Here is a 12,026-nt window from a genome sequence, read left to right as displayed (position 1 = left end):
TGGGGAAAAATGTGCCCCCCTGCCCCACGTTAGGGGACTGGCCATGCTGTGTCTGCACCTGGAGTGGCTGGGCTGTTCCAGGGGAGCGCAGAGCTGCTGTGTCCCACCAGTACAGCGCATGGAGAAGCACCTCGTCCCTCCTGCCACCAGTTCAGTGCTGCAAGCGCTTGGTACCAGCTGATTCTGCTGTGGCCACCCTGCCCTCCCCAGACCCAGGGTGGCCCTTGGGGGATCTTTGGCAGTGAGGATGAGCTTGGTGGGGGGGGGGTCCAGCTGCACGAGGTGAAACATTGGTAGCGGGCTGATGGTGTCCGCTCTGAAAACATTTAACCTCACTTGCAGTTGCAGCTCTGGGCCATTCTGCACGCCTGTCACTAATGCTGGTCTGGCTCTGTCTTCCCCGTCCCCCTGACTGCCCTCTCCCGCGCTCTCTTCTCCCTCCCTCTCCCCTTCTTGCTGTCTGTGAATCAGGACTTCCCTGGGTTAAGTGACGATTATTATGGAGCAAAGAACCTGAGTAAGTTGAATTTCGATGTGCATCTTCACACTTTCCGTCACTGGCATGCCTGGTGGTGCCCGGGGAATGGCTGGGCTCCAGCTGGGGCAGCTGCGCTTCTCGGGGTGCGGGGAAGGAAGAGCCCCACGGGTGCTGCTCCTCTGCCAGGGAATGCCATGTGTGTCGGGGTGTCTGCCAGTGAATGCCCCATCTGCTGAGGAATGCCCCATCTGCCAGCAGAGGCTGCTGGGTGTGAAGCGGTGCTGCTGCTGCACGCAGGAGAAGATGGGGGGTTTGCTTGGGAATGTTGGCCATACCCTAAGCAGCCCAGCTGAGGGCTGCCCACCACACCCAGGGTGAGCTGTGCCTCCTCATCTTCCTCTTCTTCCTGCTCCTGGCTGGGCTGGCGGCTGGTTAAGTGCTCAAAGACTTGAAGCTGCTGTCAGTGCAGGTGGGAGGTGGCTGTGACCATGATGGGTCCCCTCTGAGCTGAATGGGTGACAGTGTTTTGAAGTGTCGCCACCTGAGTCTGTGGCACCACATACCCAGAGCTGCAAAACAACAATGCCAGGAGCCCCTCGGCCCTCCCATCTGGGTCTGAATCCCCTGCCAAGCTCTGCACCCCCCTGAGTGGTGCAGAGCCCAACTGGGGCAGGTGCTGGCCAGCAAGCCTGTGTGGGGTGGCTGCAGCACTGGGACCAGCCTGAGCAAGCCAAACCCCAATCTCTGTCCTATCTTGTCACTGTCTTGTGACTGTTCTTGTCTGTGAGTCCCAGCCCTGTCCCCAGAGGTAAGCTACTCCATCCCCATGCCAGTGTGGAGCCAGGTCCTCTTATGTGCATGCTGCACCCCAGCACCCTCCTCCCCATGCACCCCACCTTCCCTCCCTCGCTGTGGGAAGCTCAGACCTGCCCTGTCAGGCAGCCCCTTCCCGGCATCCCAGCCCTTTCCCGGAGCAGCCGAGCGTCCCCCTGCATGTCCCTGATTTCCCAGCAAAGGGTGAGAGATGCTGCCCTGCCCATGTGGCACAGGCTTATCTCACTGGGTGCTGGGGTGCGGGTTTTTTTGGGAGACCGGTGCTGCCCTGCCCTGGGTCAGTCATGCTGGGTGACAACTGGGCTGTCCCCATGCTCCTGCTGAAGGGGCTTCTCTCTGGTTGCTTTGCAGAGGGTGTGACATCAAACACCAGTGACAGCGAGAGCAGTTCCAGTAAGTGTGCGTCTCACCTGTTCTCCCAGTCCTGTGCATGTATGTGTGTGCATGTTTTGGCACTTCCATCTTGTCTTCCCCCAGTGGTGGTTCTGTTCGGAGGCTGGTCCTTCTTGCTGGTGACACCAAGACACTGCAACCAGCTCCCTCCTCGGGGTGGGGGGAAGCAGGGGCTGGGGAGGCAGGAGGGAGCCTGCCTGCTTTCCTGCTCTCTCCTGGCTGAGGGCTCTGCTCCAGGGCTCTGTGGTGGATTCTGAGTCCATGTTATTCCCCATCCTCAGTGCCTGCTGCAGGAAGCAATGGCCAGAGGCCGGGTCTGTAGCAGAAGTGGCTCAGGTAGCCCAAGCCTGTACAAGACTGTGGGAGTCCAGCTGCAGCAAATGTTCTCTTTGTCCCCAGCGGGTTCTCTAAATCTCTGCAACATGTTCACCCTGCGGGAAGGACGGTGCGTCCTAATGGGTCCCAAATCCACGTCAGTGGGGAAGGAAACAGAAGGCTTGACCCAGGACTGGAATGTGAATGATTAACGTGGCTCAGTGGCTGGTGGCTGCATACCTGTCGCACTCTGCGTCAGCTGGTGGTGTGACGGGCAGCCTGGAGGTGTTCCCGGGGCTGCAGGAGGCTGGTGGGGATGGGAGCCAGGCCCTTGTGGGTGTGGAGGGGCTGGAAAACTTTGAGTGCTCACCTGCCTCTCCCCGGCTCTGTTGCAGAAGGACAAGAGGACACCATACTGTCTTATGAGCCAGTGACACGGCAAGAAAGTAAGTCCTGGTGCTGAGCTGCTCCTTGCCCGCTCCAGCTTGGGCACCCATGTCCCCCGCACAGCCAGTGCAACAGGTGCAACCTCCCCGCTTCTGCGCCATACCAGCGCAGCACCGCGTGAACACACGTGGAGTTTCTTGTGTGCAGCAAGGAGCTGGGCGCACACGCTGCCTTATGGGGCTTTCCCTGGCCTTGATCGCTCCTTTTTAGTCAACAGAAGAGTCTTGTGACCTGGTCTGGGTTGCAAGACCCAACTGTGCTGGGCTTTACTCCCCAGCTGAGGATGGGATTATCCCTCCCTGCCTTGCCCGGGTCCGTGCTGCAGAGCAGCCCTCAGCATTTACCCTGCTCAATGCTCAATCCCTGCAGATTCTTTTTCAGGCTGCATAGTCCCAGCCTCAGTGCCAGAAGCTGGATCAGACTCTTAGGCTGCTGTCACTCCCCCAGCTCTGTGGCACAGAATCACAATAGTTTGGGTTGGATGAGACCTTCACAGCTCATCTAGTCCAACCCCCCTGCCATGAGCAGGGACATCTTCGACTAGATCAGGTTGCTCAGATCCCCATCCAGCCTGGCCTTGAATGTCTCCAGGGATGGGACATCTACCACCTCTGGGCAACCTGGGCCAGCATCCTCCCCTAACTGTCCCGGTTGTCTGACTCCTGCTCCAAGTGCTGGAGGAGCTTTGCTGATCCTAACCCTGGAGACCCACAGCACCTCCTCTGGGGCAGCTCAGATGGTTTGGGTCAGATGGGAAGGAGATGTTAACTATGACCAGGAGGAGATAAACTTGCCTAAATGAGGCACCTTTGGGTGCCTGTGTGAGCAGGAGCCCCTGCTGCCAGCAGGGAGAGGGCAGGGTGATGCCAAAAGCAGCGGTAGGGTCAGCTGCCCACAGCGCAGGAGGGGCCTCAGGTTGTGGCTCTTGTTCACAGTTCACTACGCGAGGCCAGTGATCATCCTGGGGCCAACAAAGGACCGAATTAACGATGACCTCATCTCCGAATTCCCACACAAGTTTGGTTCCTGCGTGCCACGTAAGTCTCTGCTGGTGCTCAGTGCCCTGGCTGGAGGGAGGGGACAGCAGGGTCTCTGCTACGTGCAGGATCTCACCCACAGCATAGGGAGGGGCCTGGGTGCACCAGTGGGTTTTGTCCCAGGAGGTTTGGCTTGCGTCACCCCGGGTTCACTCGGTGCCTGCTCTCCCCCAGACACTACCAGGCCTCGGCGTGAGAACGAGGTGGATGGACAAGACTACCACTTCGTTGTATCCCGCGAACAGATGGAGAAAGACATCCAGGACAACAAGTTCATAGAGGCCGGGCAGTTCAACGACAACCTCTACGGGACAAGCATTCAGTCAGTGCGGGCAGTGGCAGAGAGGGTGAGTGTCGGGTGGCATTCCTGGGACCAGGACACATCCAGCCCGAACTCGGGTGTGTTTGGCAGTTCCATTCCTCTCAGTGTTGCTAATGAAGGGCTGTTACCAGGTTAAGCAAGTGTGGCACAAGCCTCTCCTCCCTCTAGAGTCCTGCCAAGCCACGTGGCTGCTTTTCTCAGCCACATTACTCCACCTCGGTGTTGTACCTCTGTTACCTTTGTCACCCAAACTCCACTCAAAATCTGGGTGCTGGCGGCACCAGCCTCGTGCTCAGGAGCTCACAGGGCGAAGGTGCCCGGCTGCACTCCTCGAGACAGCGACATTTCCTCCGCAGGAGCACTGGAGTGTACTGATGGCTTCTAAATTGTTTCACGTGTTCAGAGGAAGGTTCAGTCCCCTTTGCATTGCTGCTGTCCTGCCCTAAGCAGGCAGGAACGTAAGGCCACTGTAGCTGGGTTGTGTCTCAGGGCTGGTGTTTCATCTCTGTGGCTCCTCTCTTGTAAGCACAGCTGTCTGAGCAAGCTGTTTTCTGCACAGAGGAGACTGCGGATAGCTCTGATCCCAACTGTTTCCTTTCCAGGGGAAACACTGCATCCTGGATGTGTCTGGCAATGCTATCAAGAGGTTGCAGCAAGCACAACTTTATCCCATTGCCATTTTCATCAAACCAAAATCCATTGAAGCTCTCATGTAAGTGCAACACTGTGTTCTGTGCCTCTCCAGCGTGAGCAGCTCTGGCATGTCAGGGGTTTGTATGTCTGTCTGCTGCCTCTGCTTTTTAGAAAGCAGCAGAGGTTGTTCCTGGCACTGAACTTGTCCCTTGTTAAGAGGAGCTGGGCCCATTGCTGTCTCTGGTGTCCCTCCACATCTAAAGCCATGGTGCATCCAGGCTCCATGGATTGCTCTGGCTTAAACCCTTTGTTTGCCCCGAAGAGGGTTACCCACAGGAAATCTAAAAATGCTCCCAAATTTGCCTCATGTAACCTGCTCACGTGGGCCCCGAGCCCAGCCAGGACAGCTGCTGACAGCCCGTAGTGGTGGCTCACAGCTGCACGGCGGCTGAGCCAGGACAGTCCTGGGGACCAGAGAGGGGACATCTCCTGTGTGCCCAAGGGGGACCTTCTGCTCATCCTGCTGCTCCTGGCCCTGGGAGCACAGCCTGGAAAAGATGTAAGAGCTGAGCTTGCAACTCTTCAAGCAGCAGCAGAGAAAGTTGTCTATGAGGAAGTTCAATAGCTTGAGATGGACTCTGGGATCAGATGAGTCTCTGCTGGCACCAAGGGGACTGGGGAAAACCCTCTCAAAGCCAGAGGGGATCAAATTGCTTATTTGGGTGTTGTTTGAGGAAACCTAGGCGAAGGGGGTGGTGACAGGCTGTGGAAAGGCAGGGAGACTTGTGCAGTGGTCTTGCAAATTCAGAGGATTGTCTGCGTTTGAGTCCAATTCTGTGCCACAGTGAAATGAGGGGGTGGTGGTGATGAGAAGTGCTGGAAGTTGAGATGAAGTGCCCAGGCAGCGAAGAGCTGGGTCCTGCGCAGCTTCCATTCCTGGTGTGCAGAGGCTTCCCAGGCACCCCGGCCCCATGGGCTATTTTTACTTCTGTTCATTGCTAAGAAAAAGAGCTAAGTTTGTTTTTTTTTTTAAACACGGCAGGGAGATGAACCGGAGACAGACGTATGAACAGGCCAACAAGGTCTTTGACAAAGCCATGAAACTCGAGCAAGAGTTTGGAGAGTATTTTACAGGTGAGTGTCCTGAGTGGGCTTGTATCCAGTTTATTTTCTTTTTCTGGCTGGCAGCTGTGACCTCTCTACCAGCACTGTCTTACTGCAGGGTCATGGGAAAATGTCCAGCTTCATCAAAGCAAAGCAGAGATGGCATTTTGCCATCAGGGCTCTGCGAAGGGACAGCTCCATGATCAGTGGATAAGAGTAAACCAGCTCTAGAGAAGGAGGCAAGTTGTCAGGCAGGATTTTCTGAGGTTGTGAAAGCTTATTGCCAACTTTAATAATAATAAAAAAAATCCCCAGGCAGGGGAAGCCCAGCATATATTCAGGGAACTACAAGGCTACAGGAAATAAAACTCCACGTGTGAGGGAAAGGGGAACGTTTTCAAAAAGAGAAAAGAGTAGTTTTAAAGAGGGAAGGTAAAAAATTAGTGATCTAAATGGTGGAGAATATCCTGAGTTATTACAAAACGTCTCCCAAAAAAAGACTGGAAGTTTGGCTGGCTTCCTAACCAGTCTTTTCTGAAGAGCTAGTCAGGGGCTGCCTGGCACTTTGATGAGCTGCTCATGACACAGGCATCCTTGTGCATTAAGGAACTGATGTTTGTAACATGATTAATCCTGGAAAAGAGGCAAAGGAACTGGTCTTCCATCTTTCCTCCAGTGCAGTAACTGTTACTTCTAAAGCTGAGGAGTGGTAACCCTGCCAAACCCTGTGTTACCCACCCTATAGCTACCGGGAAAAATCCCAAGCAGAACAATTTCCAAAAATGGATCTCAGCTGAGCAAATGTATGGGTACAAACAGGGTAAGAGCCTTCCCCAGGCCTCCTGTTCCAGGCAGCAGTTCCAGAGCTCGTCCAGGAGGAGCACGAATGAACACTCTTGCCTGAAACCCGTTGTTGAAAGAAGTGGGTAATGTGCACAGAGATGGTCGCTGTAGCAAGTTCTGCACCAGGAACTTGTAATGAGGGAAGAGAAGTGCTGGAGGGCGGTCCTGGCTGAGTTACCAGAGCACGCTGGCCCTCCACATGCATCCTCCTCCAGTGGTGTAGGAGGCGCAGTGAGGTGCTGAGTGTTGTGTCCATGCTAAACAGTGGGATTGTCGCTGGTTTTTGGGCGAGAGTCACTGCGGGGAGTGCAGCCCTCAGCCGGCCTCTTCCAGCCTGGTGGGGCTGCGACTCCCACCCCGCAGCAGAGGAAGCACCGAACACAAGCAGAGGGGATGGAGAAACCTGTCACCTCGGGGGACGCGCTGGGCACGGAGCAGCTGATCCCCCGGTTCAGGCCGGCGGAGGGGCGGCAGTGCCGGCTGCCCGCAGCCTTGGCGTGGTGGCGTGACACAGTTTGCAAAGCTGATTAGCAGCCCAGTGTGGAGAACCTGTCCGGCACTTCACAGGGATGAGAAGCTCTGCCAGTGCGGGATCAGCTTGCGCTAATCCCCTTGGGGACACTGGGTTAACCCTCTGTCATCAGGCACCTGTCACAGCTCCCCTGGCATGAGTTGTGTCATGCTTAGGTGTTGGCCGTGTCACAACAGCCCCTTTGCAGGGTGAAAGTCCTTTCCTGTGGCTCGTGGCAGGGAAGGTGCAGCGCTGCCTGGTGCTCAGGGTCTTGCTTGTTTTCTCTTCTTCCAGCCATCGTACAAGGAGACTCTCTTGAAGAGATTTACAGCAAAATCAAACAGATCATTGAGGACCAGTCCGGGCACTACATCTGGGTTTCGTCCCCAGAGAAACTCTGAAGATGTCCCCCACCTGCTTCCCTGTGAGCAGAAGATCTCTGAAGTCCCACCCCACCCAAGCCCTCTGCCCCAAGGGGGAGGATATGAAAACTATTCCTGCCTCCTTTTTTAGATCGTCGCAAAATTGAGTTTTCTAGTCCTGTTTCTTTTGTTGGGATGAACTCGTTCATCACGTGACTGTTCCCACCGTTCCTGCATGGACCTTCCAACTGCTCCATTAGAGACAGATGAGAACCCATTCAAGGTCGTTTTTTATTATTATTATTATTATTATTATTAACTAAACCAAGAATCAAGATGGGAGGAGGCGGCTAAGGACTAACGTAAGAAGTGAGTGAAACAACGGACTCTGAGCACATGAGCCAGTATTGGCGCTCCAGGGGTATTTTTCCAAGTGCGACTGTCTAGCAGCTCTGAACAGTGCGACAGAAAGGCAGCAGAAAGCATTTTATTTATCTGTATATGTAATTTATATATAATATATAGAGAGATATTATATATATATTATATATATATATGTACGTGGACTAGGAAACCTGAGGGACCTCTCTTCATAGGTATTGTATTATTGCAAGGATCTTTCAGTTCCTCTGTCCCAGCCGCTGGGCATAGGGAGTCCACTTGGGCAGGAAGAGCTCAAAACGGTACCAGGTGCTTTGGAAGCATCTCCCATCGGGACCAGCCTCCTGCCAGCCCCCCGGCCCTGTGGGGCAGAGCAGACTGATACGCTGCCTGTGCCGAAGGGACCAGAGGTCCAGGGTAACGCAGCAAGGAGCAGCAGCTGATCTGAGTGAGGCTGAGACTGAGCAGGAGGCTGCAGAGCAAGAGAATGGATGATACTACATATTAAATTGCACATTGTTTTACACACCACCTTATGTGTTTGCATGAGAGGTTTCCTTTTGGTTCTATTTTTTTAGCTGATTTTAAACCAAAACCATATTGTGTTGCTGTGTTGGCTTTTTTTTTTTTTCATTATTCCATTTTTCTCTTGTTAATAATGAACTGAATGGGTATAAAATCCAGTTTTTTAACTTGTTTTTTAAGCTGGCTCTATTGTAAATAGAATCTAGATCTGCGGTGCTTAGTTAGGAAATCCTCCACCGGCTACATGGAACAAATGTATTCACTGTCCTGTGTTGCTGTGGAAAACCTGGGACGTTGGGCTGGCCCTGTACCTGTGGGCACAGGTGACATGACCCGCTCTAGCTGGCAGCAGCACACTGGCATTCCCTTCAGCGTCAGCCGCTGGCAGGAGAAGCCCCCAGCTGTGCCTTGGATGGACGCTCACACTTTTCCACATCAGTAGCAGGACTGAAAAACTTCCTCGCTCTCTTCCCTGCCCTGTGCCAAATCCCCGGCTCTGCTGGGTGCAGATGGTGGCCGTCCCAGTGACCGGGATGTCCTTCCAGCACAGCAGGGACATCGCCTGCTGCTGCGGGAGCTGGGGCTTGGCAGGTGAACATGCGGCCACCTGGCCTGGTTCTGTTTCTGACATCTCTGCATAAATTCTCTTTCTGAAATTGTGTGTTGCTCCCTCTCTGAAGGTCACCTTAGAAAATGCTGGCAGGTTGGTGGGGCAGGGGGGTGCAGAGCTGCACCCATCTGCTGCGCATGAGGATTTTTCAAGAGAGAACAATGCTGAAACAGTTGGTCCTAAGCTGAGAAATGTCTGTCTTTGAGGACGCTTTGGCTTCCACACTGGAATGAGGCTCCATCACGGGAGCAGAGCCCTGTGCGAAGCTGGGGGGACTGGCGTGGCCTGCGGGAAGGAGCGGTGCCACTGGGCACTTGTGGTGCCCGTGCAGAGCACTGCCACCCGACAACTGCTGAGCGCTGTGTCAGACACCGTGCCAGGCACCAGAACAAAGGAGGTCAACGCACAAGCAGGTAAGTCCTGGCCCAACCTCCCACTATTTTTATAGGGATAAGTGAATGTGCGGGATGCCGGTCCCCTTCCCTGAAGGTAACGGTTATTGCGTGTCAGTGCACGGCGCGCACAGGTCACAGTTTTCAGTGAGAACCAGAACTGCTGTAAGACGGTACGTGGTGAGGAGCTGCCTTCACTTGCCCTGCATCACGAGGAGCCCTGCAGGGACCGAGCGGCCGCCCGGGACAGAGCCGTGCTGCGGTGGAGGGCAGGAAGGATCCTGCTGTCAGTGGGACCGACCCTAAAGGAGCAAACTGTGGCAACAGGTTCCTGTTCAGCATTGGGGTTCCTGCCCTGCTGCTCCAGCTGCTGCAAATGTCCGTCCTTGGAGAAGTGGAGTAAGTGAAACGAAAGTCCTTAAGTTGCTAGTCACACTGTTCCTGTCTTTTTTTTCTTTAATGGGCTGTCTCCCTCTCATCAAGTCACATGGAGAAAAAGATGCTGTACTCCATGGCATAGCTGACAGTATCGAATCGATCATGACAACACTAGTTGGTTATCAGTGTTTCTTCCAAGGAGACATATATTTTTAATAAACAGAGAGTTGCAAAGAACTCTGTCTTTGAGGCCTTCTTGTAGAGTCCTTCATTGTGTGCCAGACCTGGGGTTTTTGGTGCTGATCTTAGCAATTATTGATACGGTTTCTCCACAGCAATTTTATGCATCAACAATGTTTTTAAAAAAAGAGAATAGCTTTTTTTTAGTATAAGGTTGTCACTGAGAACTTGCCTAAAAGGAAGGGTTTTTTTTTTTTTAAAAAAAAAAAGGAAGTGAGCTACTATTTACAGCTGTAACCACCTCTTTTGGTTGGGTTGTTATAACACAGGTTGACTGCGGTCTGATGTCGTGACACCATAAAATGTATTTTGGGTCATGGCTTGAATTGTGGGGAGTCTGCTTTACAAATGCAGATCAAATAATGGGGTTTGTATGCTGCTACATAATTGTTCCTGTATTGGATGTAAAAACAGCAAAGTAAACATAGTCTGGCTAATGCAGACCATCTTTTTATGGTTTAATATGGTGTTTAGGCATCAGAGAGATGAAGTTGTAAAGACAACTAGTATCTTTTTCTAGTACCTTTAAGTGCAGAGAACAGGAGCGTTCACTGGAAGACAAATGTGGTTAATGGGGTGTTGTTATACATTCTTGCCTGAATCTGCTTTGTCATTTAGCTGAGCTAATTGAAAGCTGAGAGGGTTTGGGGTTTTAAATCTTGAATGTGTTGATTTTTTTCTTTCAAACTGCACACAAGAGAAATGAGATTTCAGGGGAACAGGGGCGTTGCACTGAGCATGGGTATACTGCTTGCAGATAGGTCACGGTATATGAAGTTTATTGGACAAATAAAACACAGTTTGGAAACTCCTTTAGCTGATTAGATCAACAGTCTTATGGTGGTGGTTGTCAGTAAAACACTGGAAGATTAAACAGGTGCTAAGCAGAGCTGGTGCTGGCATTACCACTCCTGAAACTCAAGACTGTTGCCTTACATAGTGATGGATTTGGCGTGATGAAGTTGTTGATGTGAAGTATCACAGGAACATTGTCTGTTAACGGCTGCCACAGTGGCTGCCAGGCTGCTCTGGACAGTCCACGAAGTTCCAGCAGCTCTGAGCTGCAGGACGTGGATCTGCAGACGCGGCTCCCTGTGCAGTCAGTGATGTGTCATCCCGATCTGCTCAGACACTGAAACTAAGATTCCTGCCGGGGAGAGGAATAGGGGATTATGTTCTCAAATTATGCCACTCCTGTAAGGTGGAGACAATCACTGGAAGAATAACCCACATGAGTGGCATGAAGGGAAAGAATTGTTCTTTCGAAGCTTTTTAACAAGCTGTTTTTCTGGCTGAGGACAAATTACTCTGCTTATCAGGACCTTAGCAAAGTCCTTCTGGACCACACAATAGCAGAGTCATCACATTAATGGTCCTGTCCCTTTGTGAAATGTAGGTGGGGGTGGTTCTTTTCTCCCCCAACATGTCCTGTTACAAATACCCGCAACAGGCATGAAACTAATCTGCCCTAAGACACTTCTAGAAAATTAGACCATAAGCTGCTTGTGCTATAGAGAAATATGGCTATGCTTCTGGCTGCAGCTCTGGCTAATTAACTGTCTTGGCCCTTGTTAGGGAGAGGAGCACAGGATCTGTGAAGCTACTGGAAGGTGGGTTTTATTAATACATGAATTTAATAATAATTTTTTCAAAAATTTTCTCCCTGTTGTTGCCTGAGATGCAGGCACCTGGACAGCTGTCTTAGAGCTTTTCTTGCTAATGGTGCTTGGCAGCATAACCTTCAAGGCCTGCTGTTCTCTGCTCTCCTCAAGCTGTTACAGCAGGATCCATGGCACCGAAGCATCTGCTGTGCAGGAGGTAAAGTTATGGTGTTAAAGGTGTCTCTTTCCTTGAAGAATCCTTAAGTACCCCCTGATGCTTAGTGTTTCTTTATATCCCTTTCCTATAAAATGAAGGTCATGTTGTTTGACTCTAGGGTTTTTTAACCCCGAGGACAAAAACAATTAGTTGTTTCAATCAGTCAGTGCAGCAGCTGTTAATGGTGCAAGCTCACAGGAGCACTGTGAGAGCAGCAGGCCCTTGCTGGGGCCACACTTGGCTCACTGCAGGGGTGACAGTGGCATTTCCTCCCTTAGCTCCAGTGCGCTGCCTAACAGCTTCTGCCCAGTCCTCTAATAAGCCTCAGCCCTTTTCCTTATACCTTGATTTCTGATGACTGTGATGGATTCCAAGTGCTGGTGGGCAGACAGCCCCTCTCCCT

At 52.3% G+C, this 12,026-nt stretch overlaps 1 protein-coding gene across 16 annotated transcripts in view; it reads left to right on the top strand.

Moving 5' to 3' along the window:
* The window catches only part of DLG3 (discs large MAGUK scaffold protein 3), a 79,943-nt gene extending 70,141 nt beyond the window's left edge, over positions 1-9,802 (top strand). For 8 of the 16 annotated variants that reach the window (XM_065846949.2, XM_065846947.2, XM_071813535.1 and 5 more), the window contains 7 exons: positions 1,664-1,705; positions 2,416-2,466; positions 3,403-3,504; positions 3,679-3,851; positions 4,429-4,538; positions 5,502-5,593; positions 7,212-9,802. In XM_065846949.2, the coding sequence (XP_065703021.1) occupies positions 1,664-1,705; positions 2,416-2,466; positions 3,403-3,504; positions 3,679-3,851; positions 4,429-4,538; positions 5,502-5,593; positions 7,212-7,318 (677 nt within the window). In that variant the 3' untranslated portion in view covers positions 7,319-9,802. Of the gene's footprint in view, positions 1-471; positions 518-1,663; positions 1,706-2,415; positions 2,467-3,402; positions 3,505-3,678; positions 3,852-4,428; positions 4,539-5,501; positions 5,594-7,211 lie in introns of all 16 variants that reach the window. The other 8 variants (XM_071813530.1, XM_071813531.1, XM_071813533.1 and 5 more) reach the window with 5 other exon arrangements.
* Positions 9,803-12,026: the final 2,224 nt, after the last annotated feature.

The sequence above is a fragment of the Patagioenas fasciata genome, chromosome 11, assembly GCF_037038585.1.
Source record: "Patagioenas fasciata isolate bPatFas1 chromosome 11, bPatFas1.hap1, whole genome shotgun sequence".
Classification (NCBI taxonomy): domain Eukaryota; kingdom Metazoa; phylum Chordata; class Aves; order Columbiformes; family Columbidae; genus Patagioenas; species Patagioenas fasciata.
This window is presented reverse-complemented; position numbering and strand designations above follow the sequence as displayed.